Source organism: Hippichthys cyanospilos, chromosome 5 (assembly GCF_059441005.1).
Source record: "Hippichthys cyanospilos isolate Australia breed blue-spotted pipefish chromosome 5, RoL_Hcya_1.0, whole genome shotgun sequence".
NCBI lineage: Eukaryota > Metazoa > Chordata > Actinopteri > Syngnathiformes > Syngnathidae > Hippichthys > Hippichthys cyanospilos.
Window position 1 is genome coordinate 16,826,291 of NC_142373.1, and position 27,687 is coordinate 16,853,977.

Sequence of the window (27,687 nt, forward strand, 5' to 3'; positions counted from 1 at the left end):
TGTCTTCATTTCACAGCGTGTTTCTCGGCTTTCGGCTCTTTGTCGGCCTTTTTCTTGTCCAATCAAATTTCAGCTTCCATGCGTTGTTATGTAATTGCTCAAAGCCTTCAGGATGCTGCGGGCAATGACCAAACACACTTTTTTTTAAGCCAGTCGGATGTCAGATTCACCGCTCTGCACCTTTCCAAATCCTCAGTGACATCTGCGTTTTTGCGTCCTCTGATTGATTGATCCTAAAATGCACCAAATATTGATTTACAGGGGATTAAAATGTCAGACGCGATTAAAAGTTTATTTTCCGGTTGCACTATTCAGGAAAAACTGGACTTCACGAGGCTAGGTAAGCCAACATCATTTTTGGCTGACTTGTTATAACTCGTAAATTGATTTTATGAACACTTTCAGAGCAGCATGTGTGATCGCTACTGCTAGCTTATTCTGACAGGCAGGCAGGAGCAAAGACAGAAGGTCTACTGAGTCTGCATCAGCATCTCTGTTGAGTACAATCTTTTTTATTGAAGTGTTTATATTGATAAGTATTGATCGTGTACCGCTATACTGTGGTGTAAGAAGTTTGGAGATGATATATCGGAAGTAATAGGAAATGATTTCTTGACCGGGCTTTATTGTGAGTTATGTGAATTGCCTCCATTTCTTCTTTAATGCGTCCTATTGCTTTTACTTTATTTGGGGGTATGATTGTGTTATTAGAAGGTGCATTAGATCAGTTAAATGCCAGATTTGAAAATCTTTGCCTGCACCTGATGGGTCAGTTAATAAAAGTCGATTTTTACTGAACACCACCAGAATATTCCCTAATAAGTTAGATTGACATTCGTATCGACTCAATCACTGCACTACTAACCACAGTGTGTGTGTAATATGTGTTATATATGTTTGTTTGTTTTATTGAAAATCTTGAATACCTCCTGAAGCTCCTTCAAGTATCCCCAGGGGTACGAGTACCCCCATTTGTGAACCACTGTTATAGACAATAGGTACTATTTTGTCTTTATAATGTGATTACTACATTATTTTTCATTGAAGCCCTTGTAAGACATTTACCCACTTCCCATCTACTGAAACTGAAACACTAACAGACACCACATGCAGCTGATTAGAGAAACGTCTGCAATGTGATTGGAAAAGCGGTATTATTTATTTACTTTATTCACTCACATTTAATACTTTCTCACAAACTTGTACAGCCATCTTTTTTAAAAAAAAATACATGCGTATATACATTACACGTGATTTCCCAGCACATTTTCCCCTGACCCTGAAGCGTGCACACTCATGTCGTACATGACCTCTTGCGTGTTTACATGCCTTCAAGGTAAAGAGTCCAGGCAAGCTCATTGACCCCTGCAGTCACCAGTAGCATTGATGCACGAGATCTGCAAAAAGTCTTCCAGCAAATCTTTGTTTCACGTGTCAAAACATGCGAATGTACAATGAAGTCATGAACAACCTGCTTTGACGCGCGACCACTTATCAGCGAGCACATCGTGGTGTCACATGCGAAGTGCTGGTGATTTGTGGAAACGCCTTTGGTGCGAAGCACTCCGTCCTTGTCCTGCAAGACACCTTTGCCGAGGGATAATATGATGGCCACTTTCCCGGAGGGATAACATCATCTATTAAGATCATTAACATTGTACAAACCTTTGAAAGGGGAACAAACGTTTACCCCCATTAAACTGCTCGACCTTGTCCTTGATTGCGGGCATTTAAAAAAAAAAAAACACCCAGTGTACACAATTTGGGAGGGAAAAACATGGCCGCCCTTCATGTAGAACTTTTAAACGAGGGGGAGGGGGGGATGTTTTTGTCAAATATCTGGTAAATACAACCATAAATCACTGGTCTGGAGCCGTAATGAAAGCATGAGCTTTCCCAGTCTGACTCTTCATGAAACATTCCAGTGGTAGTTTTGATATTGATCTGAGACAAGCCGGCCTCGTCACCGCAGCCTGAGGGAGGATTTTCATTTTGATCACAATTTGACCCGCGCAGACAGATGAAAATGTCCTCCTATTGATGTTTTGTCTGGGAGAGACTGCGCGCCTTAAAGAAAGAACCACCGTCGAGTAACCGAGTGTTTGTTTGTTTTTTTTTCCCCTGCCCTTCTCCTACTGACATTTACTTTACATTTAAGCTTCATGTGTTGTTTGCACTCCTTGGTAAACATGCATTTGTTGCAGTTGCTTCGAGACCAATTGTAATTTCCCGTGTGAAGACACTACCGCAGAAGACAGCTTGTTTTCCTGCATATTAGCGCTACTTTCATTAATAATTCACAGCACTAATTGCTATTATCTTTTGTATATTCGCTAACTAAGTAGAAGCTGAAGGAAATTGAGGCAACTCGTTAAGTTAATGAATGTATGTCCAGTCATGTTAGTGCGCAACGGAGGAAGAGAGGAACTGAGATAAATCAACGTGTACTTTAAACACATGATTTAAACCTTTAGTCCGCTGGGTTAATGCTAATAAATAATAGGAAACTCCACTGATGTGCACTAAATACCGTATGCAATATGCATAACAGTACTAGGGATTGTTTATCCTCTAAAAAGAATGACTAGTATGACTAATGATTTCCAAACAGATTGGGAACCTTGGTTTTGCTTCTGTTTTATAGTTTTAAGTCCGCTTATTTGCAAACAGAGGACAGAAATGAACACTGATCAACTTTGAAGTTATCGGCAATATAAAATATTTTTCCCCATTGAGAAATGAGTAGAACTTAAATATTAGAGGGAAAGGGCATAATTTGTCTCCATGGGTCACATTGGAACACTTTTCTTGGCAGTTTTAATTAACGACAAAATATGTCGCCCTGCTAGTGAGATAATTGATGCCCATTGAAATACATTTGGAAGACTGGGTATAATTAAAAAAAATGCTCATCAACATCCAATATGTAGTACTCATTTTACAAACCGTTGGGTCCCCGGGACTCGCAGTACTAAAAAGCTATGGCTCCCAACAGAAATGTTTGGAGTCCCAAAAATTGCGCAATAAAAAGGACAAAGTATTTCTAAGGTTCAAACTGCTTATACAAGACCAACAAGCAAAACCAACAGCAGACATTAAGAAACGGCACAGTAAAATTTATAAAAAAATAAAATAAAAGAATGATCTAACATGCAGCATCCATCATCATTTTCTTAATTTCGTAACCACTCGCCTATTTTGGTAGGAAACAAGTTTTTACTTTGAGTGTTACTCAACGTGTCTGTTTTGTTCCTCTTATCGATCTTACAAAGTATATCGTTTTCACTATTTACTTTGTCTCATTGCTACCTGATGCTAATTGAATTTTCAGTGATACTTAAAATAATTGCTGAGTTGATTTGTTTTGGTTCTAAAGATAATACTTTTGATGTGGGATTTTTCACTGATGAGATCCTGCAGATGAAATCTCACGACAACAAGACCTCGTTTAAAAACAGGACAATGCAACCCGTGAGATTAAACATGGTGGACGAACTTGTCAGAAATGTTCGGAAGTGGTCAAGTTTTGCTAAATGAAAGAACAAATAGATGATGATTATTAACACATGCATACTATGGGGGAGGAAATGTCCACATTTACCCGAATTTGGAGAGAAAACCACTAGTTGGTGGACCAGCGTGAGTTTTTCCAGATCACGATTTGTGACCATCCAAATTTCTTCTCCTCATTCTTTCATTTAGTAACAAACAAGCCTTGCACATATTTGAACGCTTGTCCGTGCTTGTTGCAATGTTTTGTTTTAAAGTAAACACCTTACACAATTTGCAGCAGGTTCCAGGTGTCATAATAAAAGGTCTCTGACATTCTTCCGTAAAATTATATAGAGGAGCAAGAATTATAGCATACCTAATATCCACTTGTCACACACTGGTTGAAATCACAGCCACCATTGGCTAATTTAATCATACACACTTAGGGGCACCATATTAACTCCCGAGTTATAAAAGTACACTTTTCAGTTAATGTAGTGGTTTGACACATGGACTCCACCCAAACGTTGACGACTTTGTTGAACGTTTTCGTATGTGCTGCTTTTCAGAAGCTAATGCTAATATGTGCTAAAACCGCAGTGCAGATTAGTGTTTTGGCTTTGACATACTTCTATTTTATGGAGATGACAAATCTTTGGCCATCCTAGTTGCCAATTCCTGAACGGAGAATCCCACTTTGTACATACTGTACTTATTATGTAAATTAGCTCACTTGTGACGTCACATCCCGGGAAACTTCTGAACAGCTTGGTCACAGACATGTTTTCCGAAACTGGCACCCAGCAAAATGTTGTGGGTTGTTTCATTTCAAACTTGCTCGATAGGCAGGCACTACAGACTGCAGCTATTTGTATACATGCAATTAAAAAGCTTCTTTCCCATTGTACAACACCATGAAGGTGTGAGCGTAGGCTTGAAGCGCTTTGGTGACGAGCCGAGTGTTTGTTGCACTACGTTTGTCTTCACGCTTTCCCGTGGCACTTTTTTCATCTCGCTCAATATATCGGCGTTACCGGTGCGCCTTAATTATCACAATGAGAGGCGCTCCGGGCCACATGGAGTGCACTGGGAGAAGAAGAACTTCACCGCTTCATAGTTTCCTTACGATTAATTATTCAGAATTGACACGTCCCGTCCTGAAGTAAGATACGCCGTAGAGCCTCAATTTAACGAGCTTCATTAGAGCTAATTGTGTTCAATTACATTGAAGTACTTTTTCGTGGCCTAAAAGCATCCACTACAGTATAAAATCACTGTTTGGTAAATATTGCAGTTTATTCAAACTTAGCTTGTTTGTGCTTGAAATGATGATAATGACTCATGCACCAGTCACAATGTTAGTACTTGCATTTTTCACTTCTTACAATTAAGTGCCGTAAATAAAAGGTAATAAAAAAAAGAACATGCATGCTGCACCGAAAATAGCTTGTTTGAAAAATGTGTGCATGTCTAAGTTTGAAAAAAAAAAAAGCTCTCTATTTTTGACGGATACGACAGCCTTTTATTTTTTTCAGTTGTGCTTTCTATTACCTTCGTTGGGAAAATTGCCCCAGCCAATATGGCGGCCACATTGGCATAGTTTTTAACCAGCTCTTGTCTACACTAAAGCCTGAAGAAAAATAAATACAAATACACCGAAAATATGACCCGTTGTTTACCCAATTTAATTTCTGGAAACCTGACATTTTTTAAGTCGATGGATATTCTACTTAAAAAAAATTATCTGGAGTTAGATGATTTTATTTTGTTCAATTACTTCTTTAGTCATAACTAGTCAGCAGATAATGACCATTCACATTTTACCTAATTTCTGTGTTTGGTCATGTGAGCCATGATTGGTCGTTACGGTATCCTGAGCAACTGCAATGTCATTTTTAGGCGATGTCAAAATGGCTGCCCCCTGAACAAGGAAAAAAGTAGGTATATTTTGCTGCGCAATTTTGAATCCACAAGCAGTATTGATCATAATACTGCGACTAGTGGAGCTGCAGAAATCTTTTTTTGTGTTTACTTTTAATCACGATTTCATTGCAATTATTTTGTCGATTAACTCAATCGCTGCCGGCCCTCTCAGTTTTATATCATTGCCTGTCATCATCAGTGAGCATTGGTGGATGGGCAATAAATGGTTGGATTAAAGAAAAAAAAAGTTAATACGTGGATGGCATTTAACTCATTTACTCCCCAAAATGTTTTTATACATTTTTTTAGGAGTCCACCAATTTAATACGATGTATCTATTTTTATACATATTTTTTCACTTTTCTGTTTTGGGCTTGAGAGGGGTACCGTATTTTCCACACTATAAGGCGCACCTAAAAGCCTTAATTTTTTTTTTTTAAAAGCTGATGGTGCGCCTTATAATCAGGTGCGCCTTATATACGGATCAATATTGAGTTTGGAATTGATAGATGAAGTGATAAAGTGAGCTTTACCTGTTTCTTTTGTGTGTTTACAATTGAACAAGGTTGCTCATATTGACATTAAGTTATTATGCTATTGAGAGTTTAGAATTTTCATTTGAGTTATTATTGTTATTACTTTGAGTATTACTATATTGTGATTGAAAAAGTTTTGAAATATGTCATTAATTCGGTGCGCCTTATAGTGTGGAAAATACGGTACTTAATGAGTTGATGACTTAATAGAATCATAATTAGGGAACTATGACTTAATCAATAAATTAGTGAATAACTAATGTTTCATTTTCCATCCCTTTAGTCAAAACATGATGTTTCAAATCAACATTGTAGGGAACTAATTATGATTACAAGTTGTCAGAAAGTAGACCAAACACGGTCATCGGAGAGTACTTTACTGTTAAAAAATCTGAAATAACAAAATGAAAATACATATCAATTTGCTCATTGATTAATCATTGCAATTTTACACAAGTGTAAACTTGCCAATAGATAAATGCAAGCTGGCTTCTTTCATTTTCTCTGCGTAAGTGGAATACACTTTTTTTTTTTTTCATTTCAAGTACAGCAGGCGGCTTGTGTCTCTGGTGCATGTTACAGATGCACAAGCCTTCACATCAGTTTTCCTATCAAGCTCCCTCTTCCCCTGCCAGAATGAGCCCTATCATTTGTCTGGCTCGCTCACCGCCCGAGCGGCTGAATGCAAGGAAACATGATCACACGTGCCCATGAACTTTCCCTCAACCACGGGCCTCCTTATTTTCTCATGAATTGATTTTTACATTTGAGTTGGCTTTTACTTCCTGATAGATTGCCGTCTTTGAGGCGGCTGACAGAAAGCTGCAGGCGAGATTCATATTTGGGTTGCAACTCTGAGAAATGAGAGCCCCGATCGCCGCCGCGGCCCACACACACGCGAGCACACACACACACACACACACACACACACACACACACACACACACACACACACACTTTGGGCTTTTACAGTCAGGGAGATGAGAAAGGCCTCTGCTGCCATTTCCAGACTTCACAGGCACTTTGGGCTGTATAAATGAGACGTGACACCCAAGACGCAATCAGGGGCTGGTGGCCGTTTGCGTCCTTTCCCTTTTGATCTTCCGTGTGTTTTTTTGGGCCACGGAGAGAAATAATTAAGCAGGTGGCAGATGTGCTGGTCCTGAGAGGCGAAAGGGGGGGCAGGCTGGAGTGGCCCCCGCGCACTGAAAAGTGATGACACGGCAAAGTGCGACAGCTGAGATAGGGTGTCTGCTCCGCCCACTCCCAATCTGTCTGGGCGGGAGCAATCAGAGGGGTAATAAATCTCTCATCCGGCGTGTCCGTTAAATCTGCCGAGACCACAATCAAACAGGAAGCAGGAAGATCTCCCCCTCGCTCGCTCCGCATCCATGTATCGACGCCTCGCGGAGAAGGGAATAGTGGCGATGAAATTTTATTGGGCGAGCTGACAAATTTAAAGAAGTCGACACGTGATTTTCAACTCGGGAGGCCCGTGTCAAAATAGCCGCAGGTCTTTATTTGACAGGGGCAAAACCACACAGTGGACTTCCTATACTCAGCTCTGACCTATCAAAGCATTGCAGCTGCCTCCCGCAGCTAAGTAAATCCTCTCCAACTTTTCGATTCCTTGGCTGGATTTACACTGCAGGAAAAAGTTACCAACTACTATCTGTCTCGGACAGATTATTTTAATGTGGGAGTGAATGAAAAGTCCAATAATATTACCAATTGTACAAACTAATCATTTCTGTCCTGAAACAATATTACCCCGATGAAATTTTGAAGAATAGTCGGTGGCCAAAATGAATTTTCAGGCGTGATAGACGCCACAAATTCACCTCATAATTACAAAGATTGCCCCTTTCGCTGTGACTTTTTTCTTTTCATTCCCTGCATCCAGGGTAATTATCCTGAATACATTTCCCGTCTTCAATCTTAGAAATGGCAAAATACGCCCACACTGCCCTAGTTCTCTTTGTGAAGGAAAAAAATATCATCACCTCAGTCCTTTCTGTCATGTCGACTGAAAACATTTGAATTTGACATCAAAAGATGTGTTTGAAAGTTTCTTCAAACTTTTGGGCCACGTAGTTTCATCGTACTTTAATTATTCAAACGACAAATAGTACTGAATGTCAACACTCAGTTTGGGTCTTTTCTTGTGAAAACTGCATTCGTCATAGTGGTGTAACCACCGTGAAACCCAGCAAGCTGCTTACAATTGAAAAGCACTGGCCAAATGTTGGACGGACGTTGCCATGTTCAAAATTTCCTCGCCCCCGTACGAACCCAGACAGATTCCAAAGAGCCGCTACCCTCGCAGACACTCGCAAACATTCACATCTCGGTGAGATAGGCGCTTAAGTAACGGACATAAAAACCAAGCCAAACAACAGCCATTGTCAACTTTTTTTAGGGGAGGTAGAGCTGCAAAAACAATGCCAAGACGGAGCTCATTGAGTCAGAAAAGGAAAGTCAGACTGGACTTTTCTAAAAGTGCGAACATTCTAAGCAAAGATATTTTTCACTGTTGATACTACTTTACCAAAGTGATGCAAACGCTAAAGTCTGGGGTAAGAAAAGATCTGGGAATCCTCCCGAATTTAGACGCTCATCTGTGAACCTTAGTGGGGATAATGTGGGCTTGCACGATTTCTCCTCAGACCGGCTCGCTAATCTTCATTGACATAACAAATGACAGAGGCAGCAAAATGTACTCCAAAAACTTCGTCTCGCAAGTCAAAGAAGGATGCAGCCAAAGTGATCAGCAAATACTTCAAGAGAATAAGCCACGACACACATAGAGCCAGAGCAACTAAAGAGTTCATCAGGGGCAAAATGTGGAAGGTTTTAGACCCCCTCATATCAGCCTTAAACCCAATAGAGCATGCAATTTACTTAGGGATATGCCTCTCCACAATACTGGTGAAACAAGTCCTTTAATGATTCAAGTACCTTGATTTCAAAACATTTAATTTTCTTACCCTAATTATGAATGAGCCTGGCACAGTCGCCGTTCCTACTGATCACTTTCAAGCAAATCATTCTGACTCATGAGGTTCGTCTCAAATCTAATGTTTATAGAGACTAAGTGGTATACCGCAGTTTAAATTTCAGTTTAAAAAAAAATTGAACATCAAAAATGTATAAAAGTCGGTCATTCATAATTAAGTGCAAATGTGCTGCTTGGTCTTCTGAATTTATGATCGTATTTCACCAAGCAAAAAAAAAAAAAAAAAGATTTTACTTGATATTCAATTCAAATTTGATGTCGCATATCCAAATACCAAAAATACTCATTAGCTGCAGCCCCACGATGGCGAATACATTTTAATGGCTGAAGATGAGCATGTAGTGAAAAAAAAATGAATATATAAATGAAAGAGACTATCACGAAAAGTCCATAAAGACCTCACAAAAGACGAACGCAACGGTTTGGCGAGGCAAACCGCAGTTATTGCAAGCAAAGGATTTGCACAGACATAAAAACTCTTATTCACTTTCATCTATTTGAAGACTTTTTCACAGATTAAAAACCATAAATATTTTCCAGTACTTTTGCTGACCTAAAAATGTTGTTTCATTAGAAATAATGCGGTCTATGTTATGTTTCAGGATCTGCGTGTAAATAGCTAGGAGTAAAGCAGGATGGATCATTTGCTATTCCTCTTTTGATGTCTTTCCACATCAGTTGCGTTGCAGCACTTTTGAGGGGCAGGTACTACATTTTTTACATATTGCTTGCAGAGCGCGTATGTGTCCAATGGCTTTCCAGGCATCCCTTTTGCTTTTGACGCACTCTCTTCCCGAGTTATTTTGGTTTATGTCACGAGACGAACACGGCATAAGTTGTAGGGATCAGGGAGAACGCGAGGAGCGCCGTGATCACGTTGCCTCGCACTGTCAACACAGAAAGCAACACTGATATATGCATAGACGATCTCTTCCCACATCTTCTGCTGCGGGACGCTTGCCGAGGCTTTCATTGAAAATGAATGACTGCCAGCTGCTTCTGTCGCTTGTCAGTGTTTGCATCCACAGTAAACATTGTGGAGAAGGGGTGAAAAAACATTAATTTATGCGGCTGAATGTGATATTCTTCAGGGGGCGTTGCTGTATTTAAACATGTATTAAGGCTGTGGAACTGGAACTGACAGAAGGGCTGAGGGTTCCAAAAGTTAGCGTGTTTGGAGTTTCACATCATAAGTCTTCGGTGGCCCTTCTGCGGACCTCATTTCAGGCGGCATCAAATGATGAACTGCATCGTTTTGCCTTTTCCTTTGCTTTTGTGCGACACTTATTCTACTGTAGGCGACATTTTTTGTCCAGTTTTTTATGTTTACATCCAAGGCATTTCACATCAAAGGCATTGAAAGAAAGCACCAGGGAGCTGAAATTTCACCCGGATGGTGATACCATGTCGAAATGGAATGAGCACTTAGTTATCACGCTACCATCCATTGGCTAAAATACTGCAAGAATGACGTGGATAAAAAAGACCGCAAAATGGTCAAAATACTACATAAGGGTTAAAGTTCAATCCTCGGAATTGGCGTAAGATTGCTGCTTCGCCTTCAAACAAAAATACCCATCTCCCTTTTTAATTTTAGACTTGGGTCCTTGAGCCTTTTTCCATTTGCCCTATGATAGACATATTCACCCAGTTTTGTGTCGTTTCTGAAATTGGGGTAATTTTCCAACTCAATCAATCAGTCACGCTTAACGCCCCTGATAAGTGCATCTCATTTCTCCTTCCTTGAAGCTGTCATGTATGGGCGGGAACCGACACTAAGTTTTGTGTCTCATTAGAACATGTTAAACACGGCAAACAAATCATGTCATCAATCTGCCCAAGCACTGACCCGGTAAACGGCGGACGTTTTTGTAATCGGCTGAGCGTGACAGCTTCAACCGGCAACATAATGAGAGTCAAAGACAAGTGCGTGCGCACGGACATGTTCCCTTTCACTCCTTTCAAATGTTGAACCAGCCACGGACTGGGGAGAGAGAGAGAGACGCCGCCGCATGCGGCCGACATCATAAATGTGCTTAAAACACAAACAAGAGAGATTTAAGCGGAACAATTCAGGTCAATGATAAAAACACTTTAAAGGCTTAATGTGGAATCACAGGGGATTGTTTTATTCTTCTTTATTACTCTTACAGACAGGAAAATGTTCCTCGCAGCTTTGTTTCTTTTTTTCCCTATTTTTTTATAGGCCATGAAGTGTCTTGGCGCTCTCCAGTGACCTATATAGAGAAACACTCGCAATAACATTGTATGTCAGCCGCCTAACTGAGAACACTTTTCATACGCTCGCGCAGTCAACTCAAGCAATTCTTCTGCCTTAATCGCTTGTTTTCGTGGAAGCGCGCCAGTACGTTCCTTGCCAAGGTCATTCCTCGCCGGCCGAGTACAAGACGGAGTTTTCAAAAGGGAGCCGGGATGCAATTAACAATGGAATGTTTCTGTTCACTGCGCTTCTATTGTACCTCCGGGCGCCGTATCTTGTCTGCCGTGGCACAGCCAGCAACCTTTTGGTGCGCTTGCCCACCACAGCATTAGGTACACCTGGACAATCTTATGACATCGAAAACATAAAAATTATATATATATATATATATATATATATATATATATATATATATATATATATATATATATATATATATATATATATATATATATAAATAACATGTATAACTGATACAATTCTACAAAATTAGACTGAGAAATTGATATATTGTATTCCTCCCCTCAATTCCTTTAAAATACATGGAAGTAGCTAGAGAATTTTTGATGTTACAGCAATTTGAATGTTACCACTTTGAAATCTCTGGATTTGAGAAAAAAACAGGCATTTTCATTTTTCAATGGCGCGTGTTTTCTACAAAGCCTCAACTTTAATATAGCTTTCATTACAATTTGAAGCTTCTGGCTACTGGGAGATAAAAGTGGATACCTTAAGGAATTTGTCTATGTAGAAATTCCAAAAAAGACAACTCATTTTCCTCAACACAAAGCTAAATTCCCCGAAATAAGCCTGGTTTTATGAACCAATCACATACACTTAGACTTTTTTTGTAAACAGATTTGTGAAGAAATGTACATTTTTAACTCTTATTCCAGACAAAAACACATACATTTACCCCCCCCCCACACACACACACACCAAAAAAAAACAAAAAACATGTACAGGATTGGTGCTTTCCATTAGGATGGCAGTTTGAAACTTTCTTATCGCTGAGGATTTATCTGCGACTAATTCCTTGGTTAACTTATGCGAACAACAGAAGCGGTAAATAAAACAGACATTGATTTTGGCATAGTGTTTTCCATGGATCTGTGTGTCAACCTTAAAACAATCCTAATTGACATTTTAATTACTGCCTCCAACAGAACAATTTATAGTGGATCTTAGGCAGACTCCCTGGACCAGAGCTGTAGCCTGCGGTGTGCTTCTATTCACTTCAAAAGACAAACATTTTACACGCTTTTAATGACGTCCCAGCTGGTCAAAAGGCAGTTACTGTATGTCAGACAATTTCCTACACTTTATAGGACGCACCCATTTTGGCTTTCATTTTTGGGAAAATAATGGTGTCTTATATTAGGGGAATTACGGTAGTTAATCACCTCCCCCCTAGACCAGTGGTTCTCAAAGTGGGGTACGGGGAACGCTGGGGGTATTTGAAGGAACTCCAGGGGTTACTCAAGATTTTCAATAAAAACAAACAAACATGCAACAATTCTTTAAAAAAGTAATTAAAAGTTTCAAGAAAAAAGTTCAACAAACAAATTTTATTTTCAGGTTAATCAATTTACATACTGGAATGGTTTGACCCAATTTGTCACGTGCCACCTCTCGTTACCTGTCGTCAATGATTTATTTTTGTTAACAGATCTTCACTGCGATCCCAAAAGAGGACACTTTATTTTCAGTATTTTTCTGTATATTTATTTATAATTATTTCTTTTTGAGAACAGGTCTGACACTTTATGTTGATTATTTTTGGGGGGACAAATATTAATTAATAATAAAGTTAGTTTATTTTTGTGATGAGAGCTCTACTGCAATTCCAGAACAGGATGTGTTATGTGTTATGTTTAATATTTTTCTGTGAACAAGTATTTGTTTATAATGATTTCTTGTTGAGAACACACTTTGTATTTTTTGTGGAAACATATGCATTCATAATGAAGTTATTTCTTGTTGATAACAGATTTCTGTAATGATCCAAAAGAGGATACTTAAGGTTGATTATTTTTTTGTGGACCAATATTAATGAAGTTTGAAAGGGTCTAAAGTTCAATATATCAGACGTAGATGGCATGTTTTAAATCTTTATTTCTACCCCCCAAAAACGCTTTGCGCTGGTTAAGGGGTACTTGGCTGATAAGATATTTCACTGGGGATACATCACTAAAAAAAAGGTTGGTAACCACTGTGGGAACTATAACAAGCCTGACTATTACATTTCATATTTCATTTCAACCCTGTGTCTCTGTTGGCTACAATTTTTCCATTTTAACAGATATCACCTCTTCAAGCAGGGTTCTAACGCCACCATTCACACTTGAATACAAGCAAAGGAAAGTGCGAAACACCCTCAGTGCACTAATTTCGTATTTCCGGATTCCCGCATGAGATGCGGCTGAAGGTATCCTCTCTCGCCAGATGAAAATGTTTACATAGGATGCCATGATGTTGTTGCCTTGATGTTTTACCACTGCAGCACAGCACACCTGCAAAAAGCCAAAACATGATCTCAGTCTTGGCAACAGACACTTAAACGGCGTCCTTTTATTGAAGGCGATGCATCAGAGGCGGTAATTACAGTCACAGCTGACAGACCGATGAATAATGACGACAACGGCTTCGTCTATAAAACCTTCTGACGGTCCGATCGCGCTATTTACTGCTGTCGCGCACAAGGCAACTTTGCCAGCAGCCGGACTGTGCGACATTTCCGATCAAAAGGTAAGCTGCGACGATTCTTTTTATAATTGCCTTTTGATCACTGGTTCAAGTTTCTTTGCTGCCAATCTCCCAACAGCTCTAATGCTAATTACTCTCTTTCCTAAGCCAGTGCTGGCAAACACATCCCAAGGCCCTTTTTTGAAGAAACTGCAGACAATGTGGGCCGTCGCTCTGCTTCTTTGTCTGGGAAATGTTCTCATTAGCGGCGAGGCCGCCGATCAGCGTTCCCAGCCAGCCTCCGGCGCACATCTCTCCAAGATGGACAACCGCAGATCCAACATCTCTGACAGACCCCCTTCGATGTGCGCCCGCCCGCCGGGAATCCCGGATACCTTCAAGTATCTCCTTACGGCCATCTCCGTTGTTTTTTTTGTGCTGGGAATCATGGGAAATTCGGCACTGCTAGGGATCATTCACAGGAACAAACGCATGAGGACAGGCGCTGACGTCCTGATTGCGAGTCTGGCTTTGGGAGACCTCGTCCACATTGCGGTAAATGTCCCGGTCAACACCTACAGGGTGAGTTATTTGCCTCACGACATGTAATTACAAGGCCCGCGTAATGCGACGCCTTATCGGCCTTCTTCACGCGCGTTCTTTTCATTTCAGGCTTATCTGAGATTGATTGTTATAACAGCAAACACATTTTGTGTGCGTCTGCGTGTGTGGCCTCTTTCTCATGTAGCTCGTGGCGAAAGATTGGCCCTTTGGCTCAGTGCTGTGCAAGATGGTGCCCTTCATCCAGAAAACCTCAGTCGGAGTTATCGTTTTGACTCTGTGTGCTTTATGTTTTGACAGGTAAGGAGATTAGAAATTGCTGAATTGAAGAAGATTTTTTTGACATCACGTTAGGGCCGCACGATTACGGCCAAAATAATCATCACGATTATTTTGGTCAATATTGATATCACGATCATTAATCACGATTATTTATCATGTTCGGTCAAACACGTCCAATTATTGCCCTGTTTTTTTTAAACAAGCAGTATATAAACAAGACTGCAAGGCTTGATACTTACAAATAATAATAATAATAATACACTAAAAGAAATTACACAAATAATAATTAAAAGAAATTCACCCAAAACTTGGCACACAGAGCAACACAGCTAACTTACTTGCTGAGTGCAAACCACTGAAAAAAATGAAGCCTACTGAGAACCAAATGTCATTTCAAACCGAATTTATTCCAATTTTTTTTTCAAAATGGGTCTCAATTGATAGCTAGCACTGTATAGATTAGGAATCAGGTGAGAAACTCAACGCCATTTAACACTGGTCAATAATATGTTAGGGTGATTAAAAAAAACAGAGGCTTTTGTCAAGCGAATCTGTGGGAAGTATTGCCCCCTGGTGGTAGGATGACAAAGTGCTTGATTTGACATGTAGGTCGCCAGCTTTTTAAACGTTAATGTCACAGAGGATCATCTTAATTAATCGTGGCAGCCGATATCGTGATTGCCATTAAAATTCGATGAATTGTGCAGCCATACGTGACGTCAAAAGACATTTACAACAGCGCCTAATGGATTCACTACAATAACATTCCAGGTCTCGGTCCTAACATGGATTCTGAAGCAGTTGAAGAGCCTGTTAACTCTTTCATTGCCACGGACGAGAATTCTCGTCAAAACACTTACGTACTGTGACAGCACCGAGAATTCTCGTCAACTGTCTTTTTTTTTATTATTATTATAAATGTGCCGATGACATTCATAGCCAGCCTCTTCTTAATATTAAGATAATCGAGCACTAAATTGAATAACTGTCACCTTTGGATCGCAGCGTTGCTCTCACTGGATAGAAAGCTCGGACCAGCCTGACCGAGAAGGAGAGCAAGATAAAAACTCAAATTTTAACTTTTAGAACCCTAAATAATAACATGAAAAAGATCATTGCTTCCCTTTATTTCCCTTCAGTAATGCTTCACAAACCAGTACATTAATAAATATAGCAAATAAAGCATTTCAAAACAAAGAAAAAACTAACAGAAACTGTTATAAGCAAGATGTCACACAAAAACATTTACTTTTGTGTGGCTGTTAAAAAGATAAATTCACTCTAGTACTGCAAATACACTAGCGACTATTTACCCTACAGCGGGGCACCAAATACAATATATACACTGACATGTTATTATTTTAAAGATTATTCCAGCCAGGCCAAAACTGAGCACTGGATATTGTTCATGGAATGCTATACAGTCCTTTATTGTATCAAGTCTGTAGACTGCAAGTAGCTGCACAAGGATAAAGCACATTTCTTTTCAGTTGCAAGTTGTGAAAGGTCATTTTCAAAGTTTCAAACTAATAAAAACATATCTCGGGTCTTCAATGTCACTTGAGCAACTCACAAGTCTGACTTGAATAAGCACCGAAAAAGAATGTCCTACATCTCGGCTAACGTGAAAAATAGTAGTATATATGTATACATACAAGATATATACAGAAGTTCAGTTTTTCAGATTTATAATAGTAATTATTGTCCTATTTCTGTCATCCTGCATGAAAGTGGATTTATTATGTCTTGAATCAAAACAAAGGAAAAAAAAAGAGAGAGTCAATGATGTAAAACAATACACACCATTTTTGCTTATTTTCTGACATGCTATGGACCAAACTGGTGCCTGATTCAAAATTGTAATTAATGTTTTTGAATATGAGTATGAATATTATCATTTTAATTTGATTCGTTGATTAAAAGGCAGAATACGCAACGGATTACTTGATTGTCGGGCGGTCATTGTCAAATCTTTCTCAGATCGGCTATCCTATCAATTATTTTATCAGATAATCGAGTAATGCCCAATGCCCCTTCCCAAAATTTAAAATGAGTCAATATTTTTTTTTTCCCGTTCTATTCGATTATCGAAATAATAGTTGCAGCTCTGCGTTCTATAATATTTTACTGAATATGAGCATTTTTCTTGAGAATGTTGGCGAAACTCCAAAGTGTGCAAATTTAGGGGTTGCTGAGGTATCACTTATCATATTTTTTATGTCATAACCCTTGGAGAGCTGACAAAACAAAACATGCAATTTAGGTACCTCTCGATGGTATCTCGGCAACGCGTCAAAGGAGCCCGAGTTTGCGCGTGGACGACTCTCATATGGCTCCTCTCCATTACGCTGGCCGTTCCTGAACTTGTGGGCTTCAGCGTGATAAATGTGGACTACAAAGAGCGACATCTGAGGATTTGTCTGCTCCATCCGTTGCAGACCACACCGTTTATGCAGGTGACCTGATGCAAGCCGGCAGTAACAACATAGCTTTGATGTTACTTCCAAATCCATTGATGTACTGTACAGTCCAAAACCACTGGCTTTGTAGTTTTAATGACAGCTTTCACAGCATGTAGTTTGTAAACAGTAACGTTAAAGTATAAGGTAGGAAACAAACAAACAAAAAACAAACGGTGCATACATTATTTATCATCATCCCAATCAAAGGAAGCATCAGTTTCATTTTTGAAGATCTAACTGCGTGTGATTTTGTTTATGGATGCAGTCATTTGGTTCAATCAGTGTACACAACTCAAATGCTACAACTAATGAGGTGTCTTGGCTGGTCCGGAACAATTCTAAATCTTTAGATCATCGGATTTATCGTCACTTTGGCAGATGTCATTGTCCTCATTATAAGCAAGATACATACTGTATTGTTTGACCTATAAGCCGCACTGGATTTTAAGACACACTTACTGAATTTTAAAGACAAATGTATGCTTGCTATGTACAGGACACGCCGGATAAGCAACAGGTTGTAACAATACGTATTTAGAAATATGGTACATGAAAGTTTTACGATTTGTCTTTTTAGTCAAATCTTTTATTTTTCCAAACTGCCTTTCAGAAACAGGATTCCTTCAGCACATTGAACATGCACGCATGTTTAGAATTAGCCACCAACATATCTTAAACAAAACACCAAAACACTCAGATTTTTAAAATACTGCAACAACACAACAGTGACATGGCTGATTTTGTTTACTAGTAGAGAGTGCCCCATGGTGACGAGTACAATTAGTAAAAGTAAAAGTTCAAACTCAATATCAATACTTCGATGATGTCATCTGCTTCTCTTTGTTTGCCAGTTGATTGCCCCCTGGTGGTGAGGAAAATAGCATATATGTCAGTGGACCCTCGCCATATGACAATAATCCGTTTCGAAGTTGGGATTGTAAGGCGAATTCGTCAAATGGGGTGACGCATTTAGTGATGTATGAGGATGGCGCGTAGACTGACCGTCAAGATTGAACTTTGTAATTGATGTTCATCCCGTAAGGCAGGAAAAAATCCATAACAAGGGGACGGAAAAACTTCATATTCCACTTCGTACAGTGTCAAAGAATTGTAAGCTAGGGATGCCGTAACCATGCGTTCCACTGTACTTCGATAGCATCTACTATTGTTTTCCTTTGTTTACTAGAAGATTGCCCCCTGGTGGCAAGTAAAATAGTTCAACCTCAATATCAATACGTTGATAGCTTGTCTCCATTTGTTTACTGGGAGATTGCCCCCTAGTGGCGAGTAAAATAGCAGTTCAAACTCAAAACCAGGACTTCACTTGGATAGCATCTTCTTCTGCCTTCCTTTGTTTACTGGGAGATTACCCCCTTGTGGCTAGTAACAAAACAAACTATAAACCGCAGGCAGGGCTCAAAGCATGAGAAAAAAGTCGAGTTTTATCATTTTAACGTGTTTTTTTTTTTTTATTTAACGGTATGAAGCATGTTGATGTTGATACCTTTACATGGAATGCTTATTTCCTACTTGTGTCCTTTGTGGCGAGCAGTGGTATAAAGCCACAAAGGACTGGTGGCTCTTCAGCTTCTACTTCTGCATGCCACTGGCTTTGACCGCCATCTTTTATGCGCTAATGACCTGGAATGTACGGAAGAACAAAGACAATCCCTTCATACATGGCGACACCAAACAGGTACGAGCGTATTTCATCATTTTCAACCTGACAGTTATTGATAAAAGTGCTGTGATTTCAGATGCAAGGAGAACCAAGGAGTGTTTTCTACTTAGTGCTTTTGTTTGCCGTCTGCTGGTGTCCGCTTTACCTCAGCAGAATCTTGATGGCAACCGTATACGACGAGAACGATCCAAACAGGTGCCGACTACTAAGGTGAATAGAAAAAATATACCGTTTTCTTGAGTAATGATTGGCTATGGTGCACTCAGGTTCTTTGCTATTGTAGTGACTTTCTTGTGCTGGATTATGTTGGCATCAATCTGGCGTCCCTCAACTCGTGCGTCAACCCTGTGGCCTTGTATGTAGTCAGCAAAAGATTCAAAATCGCTTTCAAGGTAAGATACTATCCTTTATCGCAAAATGATGTGGCTCAATAGAATTCTTCTTCAGTTTTTTTTACACTGGACAAAAAAATAGTAAAACATGTTCATGGAAAATTGTTGGATAGGACATCTGGTTAGATAAAATCGGTCGTTTCATCAGGTTGCAGTTTTTTCATTGCAACCTCAGATTTCTTAGTATTATTTAAATGAATTAATAGAGGGCCCGACTTTAATAGATACTTTTCTAGACCCGTAGCATTTATTGGGAGAAAAAATACAGATTGATTATTCAGTTAATTTTAAAAATCATAAAGAACAACATATTGTTTGTTTCTCCAAAAAAATCGGGTAAGCGTCATTAATATGCATATTTTCACCATTCACCGGCCATCCTGATCATTTTTCCCCATGAAAAGCAGTGGGCAATGGTAAATACCTTGTTTAAAACAAAAAAGAAGTCATAAGGATGTTAATTTTTGCCATATCTGTGTTTGAATGGTTACTCTGTCGAACAAATTTATACTTAGTTTATATTGCGCTATGTTATTTTATGATTTTCTTATGATGTGACTTCCTTGGTTTACTCATCTAAACACTGCTTATAAAAGATGTGAATGTTTTTTGGAGCGGAATGGAAGGTCCGCAGAATGAACTTATCCAAATTTACAGTATAGATTTGTGTGTAATAAATAGTGACAACTGTGTTACGTGTATACAATAGCTGTAAATTGTTATAATACATAAGACTCAGATTGTGTTGTGTGCCCTCCCCGACCCCCCACCTACACACACACATGCCTAAGTCTCAAGTCTTGTCTACTTTCTGTCACCAAATTGTCAGGTGCTGTCTCTCTTTGAAAATCGCATGCTTTGTTTCACTCCTTAAATAATGAGTGCTATTTTTGGGATGTTTTTTTCCTTGCAAGTTTATTTTTCTTAGTGTAATTTGGCTATTGTGACTTTATGATCAAAGAAATTGTGACTTTATTCTTCTAATACAACTTAATTTTGTAAATTATCTGATACTTTTTTATCTTAAAATAGAAATGTATTTGAGTAAAATTAAGAATCGACAACTTTTTATATATGCATCTTGCAATTCCTTTTTGCTTTGATTAAACGGTTTTAATGGAACCAAGACACAGGCGAAGAACATTTAGTGTTTCTCAGCATCATGGAAGAAAGCCATTTGTTGCTAGGGAACATAAATTCCTTCTTTTTCTGCGCTCTGTCGTTCAGTGTCAGCCATGTTTTTGTTGGACTCCCTGTTCTTTATTGTTTGGATCTTTGGTTAGATCGTATTTATAAGGCCTTTTATACTCCGCCGTGATATAATACCGCTTTTGATTTATGCTGCTTTTCTCACAAAGAAGTCCAGCAAGCATTAAATGTGCATTGAAAATGTGAAATGCAACACTTTGCATCGTAAATCCAGTGTGAACCGTCGCCGCCTTTTGCCTTTATTTGATATTTGATTTATGGATGTTTACTATTGCGCTTGTGCAGTGGTGTTATTCTGCACTGCATCACACCGAGAGCCGTATCTGAAATGTTACCCTGAATACTCTAAAAAAAATAATATAAACACATCTGTGGTGCAGCCCTACACCTGTGCATGAGCTTCATACATCCTCAGCGTTGTGCTGTCTCTCATTAGACAAGCCGAGACGTGCCTAAAGAAGTGGCCGCTGAGTGTACATTCCTCCTCCTAGCCCGTACTCATTGAGTCATGTCCATAAAATGGACTGCAGACTGCAGTGAGCAAGCACCCAGGGGTGCAATAAGTGAAAATGGTCTGGAAAACCATTGTGAGAGGGAAGATGAAAAAAAAAAAAAACACATCAGCAGATAGCCTCACAGCAATTTTCAAGGGACATATTTTAAAAGCTTTTATTTTATATAGCTTTAAAAAAAAAAGAAAAAAAGGATTCACGCGCTATGATACACTTTACTGGCTAAAGGTGCTCTCTTCCTGTTTGTGACCATGATCTGTGTACATTTTTTATACAGTGCCTTTTTATGTCTATCATATTCCCAACATTATGTGTACGGCACATTATATGTACCTTTTAGGAGGAAGTGGTGCAAACCACAAGCTATAAATTAATTATTTCCATATACTGTATGAATTCAATGACATACAGTATATCTAGTACTACTATCTTTTTTTCTTTCCACTCTAAACATGAAACAACCCACTTGTGTCAGCATTACAACGAGCATCATGCACGTAAATAATATTACATAAATGTAAAAGCCACCTCTGGCTAAAAGATCCTTATAGTTCATAATGTTTCGCATAAATGAAAAAAATAGATCCATTGGTCAAAAATATTGACCAAAATTACCCTTAGGTAAAGGTATTTTACAGCAAAGGCATTGAAAGAAGCCACAGGGAGCTGAAATTTCACCCATACGTTTGAAATGGCACGCCCAAATTAGTTATCACTCATTCAGGAAAGTGGCATCCCTTGGCAAAAAACTAGAATGTGGGAGAATTTGTACAAAAAATGGACACAACACTGCGCAAATGTTCATGATCTATCCAGAGCTGTCTCTGCCCATTCCCATTTAACTCTTTCAGTGCTAAGCGTTATTGGAAAAGGAAACCTCGAAAGGGCCCATTTTTTTTAGCATTTTCACTCATCTTTCAAGGCTAACAGGCTATTGTGTGACATGTCTATCGAAATATGGGTGCTATCATATGAAAGATTGATTTCCATTCCTTACTTTGAATTGCATGTAGATAATAGCTTTGTTATAAGTGTGGAAACACTGCCATCCAATGGTCACAGTTAGCCCTACACTGCTCAATTGTCTTATACTGTATTAGGTAAGAATTAGTCAAGGGTGTCAGCTCCTCTCCAAAAAAAAACTTATTTGACAGGAATTCTATTGTTTATTATTGTTATTACTGTTTTAAAAGATGATAATTTTCATCCATGGCACTGAATGAGTAAAATAAAAATGGAGGGGTGATTCTTGTGCTGACATCCTTTCACGTCAATGGCAAAGTGTTAAACAGAGCTATAAAAGGAGACAGGTTTTGAGCAATTTGTACTTGCGCTCATTGAAGAAAGACATCTTTTGCGAAGACAAGGACTGAGTACGTGAGGTGGGCAAAGATTTCCATTGAAATTTGCACACCAACTGTTGGCCAAGCATATACTGACATTGGGGGAGGCTGCCAATATTAGCATGTGTGCTGCCATCTCCAACAATGGAGTCACATGCAATACCGGTCCCTTCAGTATGGAACGTCTCACCATCTTGCCCAATTCACTGCTGCGCAGGCTGATTTCACTGCTGAGGTCTGGCATACCTTCTTTTTCCTCCTCATTCGGGGACAATTTTGCCTTCCGCCACCTTGTGACAATGCAGTTCCTGTCTCTTTGCTCAATTCCATTGGGGAGCAGTACTCAGCATGGAGATGGAAGGTGTTTGATCACCTGCCTTACCGGGAGATGGCCCTGCTGCATGCAGTGAATGCACTTCTGGCAAAAGATACGGAGGCCTGCCAGGGAAGGATAAGGCATTCGAGAAGATTCTTTCCAAAATGCAAAAAAAGAAAGAGACATTGTGGATGAACACTGTGGCCTAATGTAGTGGTCCTCAAACTGGGGTACAAAAATATTGAAATATTTAAATGTTTCAGGAAAATATAAGTCCATAAAACAAATTTTATGTTCAGTAGGTTCTTCAGTTTAATTATTTTAAAAACCCAGGTTCTCCGACATATTGGAATAGTTCGACCCAACTTGCCACATGCCAGCTCTCGTTACCTGTCGTCAATGATTTATTTTTGTGAACAGATCCCTACTACGATTCCAAAAGAGGACACTTTAAGTTGAATATTTTTCAGCAGATAAACTGTGGAAACCCTGTGCCTTCATCTACCCCCATTTGAAAACTACTATTCTAGGATGAAATATCAATATCAGATGTAAAAAAAAAGATGTATCTAGACACCCCTATTATTTACAATACTCTGCATTTTCTGAGTTTTTTTTTTCCAAAAGGTAGCAATAAAAAGGCTTGTTGAGTCTGGATGTCTTTTTCAAAAGTACTTGATTTTCTTTTTCTTGTTTTTGTGAAGATAAATTTATGTTTCAACAGCCATGTCTAAATACAAAAAAAGAGACTGAGTGGATGGTTTGTTCACTTGTAAAACTATCATTGAAGTAAAAGAAAAAATAAAGATTTTGTGTGCCTACTTTCCGGGATTAATGCAGCTTTTAGAGAAATTCGCTTTTATAGAAAATAAAGTGTATATAATATGTATATAATAAAACATGTAGAATGATACAATGTTATTTCACTGGAAATTACAGTACCAAATTCTTATGTGAAAAACAGTTGAACATTTGAAAAAGAAGAGTATTTTTCAGGACTTTTATGCCAAGCAAGTCATAAAAATGGACTTTTTCAAGTGAGCGCCGAACTTGAAAGTATGAGCAAAGCATGAAACATGTACCAGGTTGTTAATCTGTGTCTATGTGAGCATATCGGGAGTAATATCAGTCAGCAGATACATTTGACAGTCGAAACTAGTTTGTTAGCACTGAAGATAAACGTTGCATTCACACTTGCTGGCTTTCGTACGTCAAACGAATTTGCAAAACAGTGCAAGACTGCCTTGCTCTTGATGTCCATGCATCATGTGCTTTTTCTTTTTATTTATATAATATGTTTTGGGATGCTTTAAATGAATTCTGAATGATAGTAAATGAGAACCTGACTTCCTGTTTGAGTAGGTTTGGTTTTGGCACACCTCTAGTGTCCATACTATCACCTTTGGAGATAGAGGGAATGTTGGTGATAAGGAAAGGCTCAAAGGAGAGCATCTCCTAGACGCCTCCATGTTGAGGTGATTAACCCCTGTGCCGTATTTAGCCCGATCATTTGATCTTTACAGCAAAAGTATTTCACATCAAAGGGAAAGCATTGAAAGAATATACCAGGAAGCTGAAATTTCACCCAGATGGTGACATGTCAAATTTGACATTGCACAACCACTTAGTTATCACACATCAGGATCAAAGTTACATCTCACTGTGGCATTTGTGCTGGCAAACTGTTGAAAGCACTCATATTTGGCGTATGTGTGCTTCTCCAGGTGTGTCTTTGCAGTTGGCATCTGCCTCTCCACAAAGTTCCTCAGGACGACCCACAGAGAGGCTGAGGTGATGCGAAGCTGCACAAAGACCTCACATGAGACACTGCAGCAAGAATAACAAACATTTGTGTGCTCTCAAACTCCGCTAAGTATACGCTAGCTTTTAAAGCATTTGTCATAGTGTGGTTGCAACCTAATGGAGAGCTTTAAAATCATTAGTGTCCAAGGCTTTCTCAATAAAGTTGAAAACTGACTGAAGAAAATATGGTTATTGTCATTGTATAGCTGGTATACAGCAGTAAAAAAAAAAAATTGCAAAGTTTTGTAACAGTTGTAATATAACAAGATCAGATTTTGCTATGTCACAATAATAATGCTAATTGTTTTTCCCTGTAGAATAAATATGTAATACAAAATGAAAAATGTCTTAAATTCTAAAAAAAAAAAAAAAAAAGTTATGCTAAATGAAGGTTTCTTGTGAAGGTTTCCTGCAGGCCAGGCAGGCAAGTCACCTATATATATATATATATATATATATATATATATATATATATATATATATATATATATATATATATATATATATATATATATATATATATATATATATATATATATATATATATATGAAACTATAAATGCACTTGCCACAGGCACTCCTCTGAAGTCTACCTATAGCAGTACACATATTTACTTAAATCTTAAATTATTAAACCTCATACAGTAACTGTACCGTTGTCCCTTCCCGTTCCCATTCCCTTTGGCTGTAGTCTCACGGAGAGCTACGGTTATATTAGCGGCGTCCAGATGTCTAATTAGAGTGAAGGTTGTACAAACATAATAACAAGGAGAGTTTACACTTGAAATTCCAATTTATTACGAAAGAATTCTAGGTAAGAGATTTACAACGCTCTGCAGCTGCTCCATTAGCTTCTCCCTCACAACGTCTGTGACTTTGAGGAAGCACAGCTCTCGGGCACTCCTACAAGACACGTGATTGGGTCCCGGTGCAAGCATGGGAGTTCTGGAGTGAGTAGATTACAACACCTGCCCTTATTGGTCGAGGGCAAGAGGGCAGCGTGTGATAATAAGTTCATGGTATTACATACATTGGGAATATTATGACAGGAAAATAGTTTTGGCTGTAAAAATGTAATGTCTGACCTTAGTTCGCTTGCTTTCCTTGTTTCGGACGCCATCCAAAGTCAATAGTTTACTTGCTTTCCTCCCTGAGAGTTTGCCAATAACCCTCTAAATGCAAAAGACGGAGCATTCGGGGAACGTGTCAGCTGTGCCAGGGAGGATAAATGAGAGCATTTTGCAGCGTTGATACAATAAAGGCCAAACAATAACAGAAAACACGGCACGATTAGAATCAGCAATTTAATTCCCCTTCCCTTTTGTCGACGGCTGGCGAGCACGCCGGCGGAATGCCAGATTCTTTTCAAAGGGCTCAACTTTTAATTGGCGTGGCGACTGACTGACACAGCATTAACGCTCTTATTTGCGCTCGCCTCGTCCTGTGACAGCGAGACCTATCAGGTGCTGGCGTCGACCCGCCCCGTCCTCACACCCACCGCACACATCCATCTCTGCTCCTGACCTCATTCTGTCATCTGCTCTCTTCCTTCCCCCCTTTCCACTCGCAGGTCTTTCATAAAGTGTCTCCCAGCATTACACATTTAACAATGCATTAAAAATAGGACGCCATCAATCAGTCATTGCGCGGCGGGCGGAGACGCCGTCGACTTGTGCAGCACGACAACGTAGAAAAGGGGCCGTCGGGGACATCGTTCAGGATTACATTTCTCGCACACTACTGTAACAAGTGTCACGCTCACTACAGATTTTTTTTTCTCACATGCACTACTGATTGTCCTCACACACTACTGAAACATTTGATAGAATATTACTCAAATGAGCACAAAATTCTTTTGTGTCCACTGTAGTGGACATTTTATGTGATTTTTTGACTCATTTGAGTCCTAGTGTGCTCATTATTGGACATTCTGGTCCAATGATGTCTCATACATTTGAGTGGGATGCAAATAACTTAGATGTCTTTCTGAGAGAACGGGATGCAACGGTGGACACGAATACGATGGGTTTCAGGAAGTGTGTTACAGTATGAAATAATTTTGGTAGTTGGCGTGTGAGCATTGTATGTAATTAATGAGAAGTAGCATTTCAGTGATGAGTTTCAGTAGTGTGTGTGAAAGTGCCTCAGCGGTGTATGATAAATCGATCCGATTTTGTTGAGAGAAAATGGACACAACAGTAGACACAAATAGGCTGTCTCTCAAGAAAATTTGAGCATATTACAGTATGCAAGGATTTCAGTAGTGAGTGTGACAGTTATGTTGTTTTGTGTCAACTGGTCAATAGAGTGAAAGAGCCATGTGTGAGAGTGGTTCGGTAACATTTACTGTAAGAGCGTTTTTCGTTGTGTGAATGAAAGGAAATTCAGTAGTTGCGTGTGTGTGTGTGTTTCAGTTGTGTATGTTAGTAAAAACATCGGTGGTGTGACTGAAACTCCCTCACATTCACTACTAAAATACTCTTCTACTCTCAGGACACTCCAACATAATTTTGGTCTGTATCTTTTGACTCATTCGACCTACCCGACTATGTCCTCCTTTGCTCAGTGGAGGACATGTTGGCCTTTCCAATTATGTCTGACAACTGAAACACTCTCATGAACACTACTTAAATTCTCTTGACTATTGCAAGGAATCTCACATCACACTCACCCATACACACACAAAGAAATAAAATATAAAACCCACAACCTTCTTTCTACCATTGTACTGAAATGTTCTCATATTGAAACGCTCACAAATAACACTCTAGAAATATGCAATTCAATCGTGTGTGAGAGCGTTTTAGTGGAGGGTGTGAGAAATCAGTGGTGTCTGTTACAGTAGTGTGTATGAAAGCATTTCAGTAGTTTGTGAGCAATTCATTCGAGTAAAAAACAGTGTGAGTTTGAGCATTTTGAGAGGGTTTCAGTAGTCTGTTGTGAGGCTTGTGTGAGCATTTTACTGTCGTTTATGAGCCAAAATAAAATCTTGACGTGTTTTGTGGTTGGTTTAGTATTTGTTGTGAGTGTGTTTCAGTAGTGTGCGTTACCGCATTTTATTCATTTGTACTAGCTCTGTGTGAAAATGTTTCACTGCCATGTGAGTATTTTTCAGTAGTGTGTGTGTGCGTGTGTGTGTGTGTGCGTGTGTGTGTGTGTGTGTGTGTATGTGTGTGAGCTAATCCTGAATGATGTCCCCGACGGCCTGTCATACAGCAGAGATAATATTCACCTAGGTGGTCGAAGGTGTGAC

At 39.2% G+C, this 27,687-nt stretch overlaps 2 protein-coding genes across 3 annotated transcripts in view; one reads left to right on the plus strand and one right to left on the minus strand.

Moving 5' to 3' along the window:
• The first annotated feature begins 361 nt into the window (after positions 1 to 361).
• Positions 362 to 24,608, plus strand: ednrbb (endothelin receptor type Bb). 2 transcript variants are annotated; one of them, XM_088414994.1, is made up of 10 exons: positions 373 to 495; positions 13,491 to 13,616; positions 13,769 to 13,936; positions 14,042 to 14,455; positions 14,622 to 14,734; positions 16,980 to 17,172; positions 18,731 to 18,874; positions 18,936 to 19,069; positions 19,143 to 19,251; positions 24,356 to 24,608. In XM_088414994.1, the coding sequence occupies exons 3-10, from the start codon at positions 13,820 to 13,822 to the stop codon at positions 24,419 to 24,421; spliced, it is 1,290 nt and encodes a 429-aa protein (XP_088271120.1). In that variant the 5' UTR covers positions 373 to 495; positions 13,491 to 13,616; positions 13,769 to 13,819; the 3' UTR covers positions 24,422 to 24,608. The 2 variants fall into 2 exon arrangements, with proteins under 2 accessions (XP_088271121.1, XP_088271120.1); XM_088414995.1 differs by lacking the exon at positions 19,143 to 19,251 and having other exon boundaries at positions 362 to 495.
• cnmd (chondromodulin) overlaps positions 13,373 to 27,687 on the minus strand; it is a 37,862-nt gene continuing 23,547 nt past the window's right edge. The window contains exon 7 of the mRNA XM_088414996.1: positions 13,373 to 13,701. Coding sequence (XP_088271122.1) covers positions 13,468 to 13,701 — 234 coding nt within the window. The 3' untranslated portion in view covers positions 13,373 to 13,467. The remainder of the gene's footprint in view (positions 13,702 to 27,687) is intronic.

Coding starts and splice junctions, on each gene's coding strand:
- ednrbb (XM_088414994.1), top strand. CDS start 13,820: ATGACGACAACGGCTTCGTCTATAAAACCTTCTGACGGTCCGATCGCG. Junction 13,937..14,041: donor GCGACATTTCCGATCAAAAG/GTAAGCTGCGAC, acceptor CTCTTTCCTAAG/CCAGTGCTGGCAAACACATC. Junction 14,456..14,621: donor TCCCGGTCAACACCTACAGG/GTGAGTTATTTG, acceptor TTTCTCATGTAG/CTCGTGGCGAAAGATTGGCC.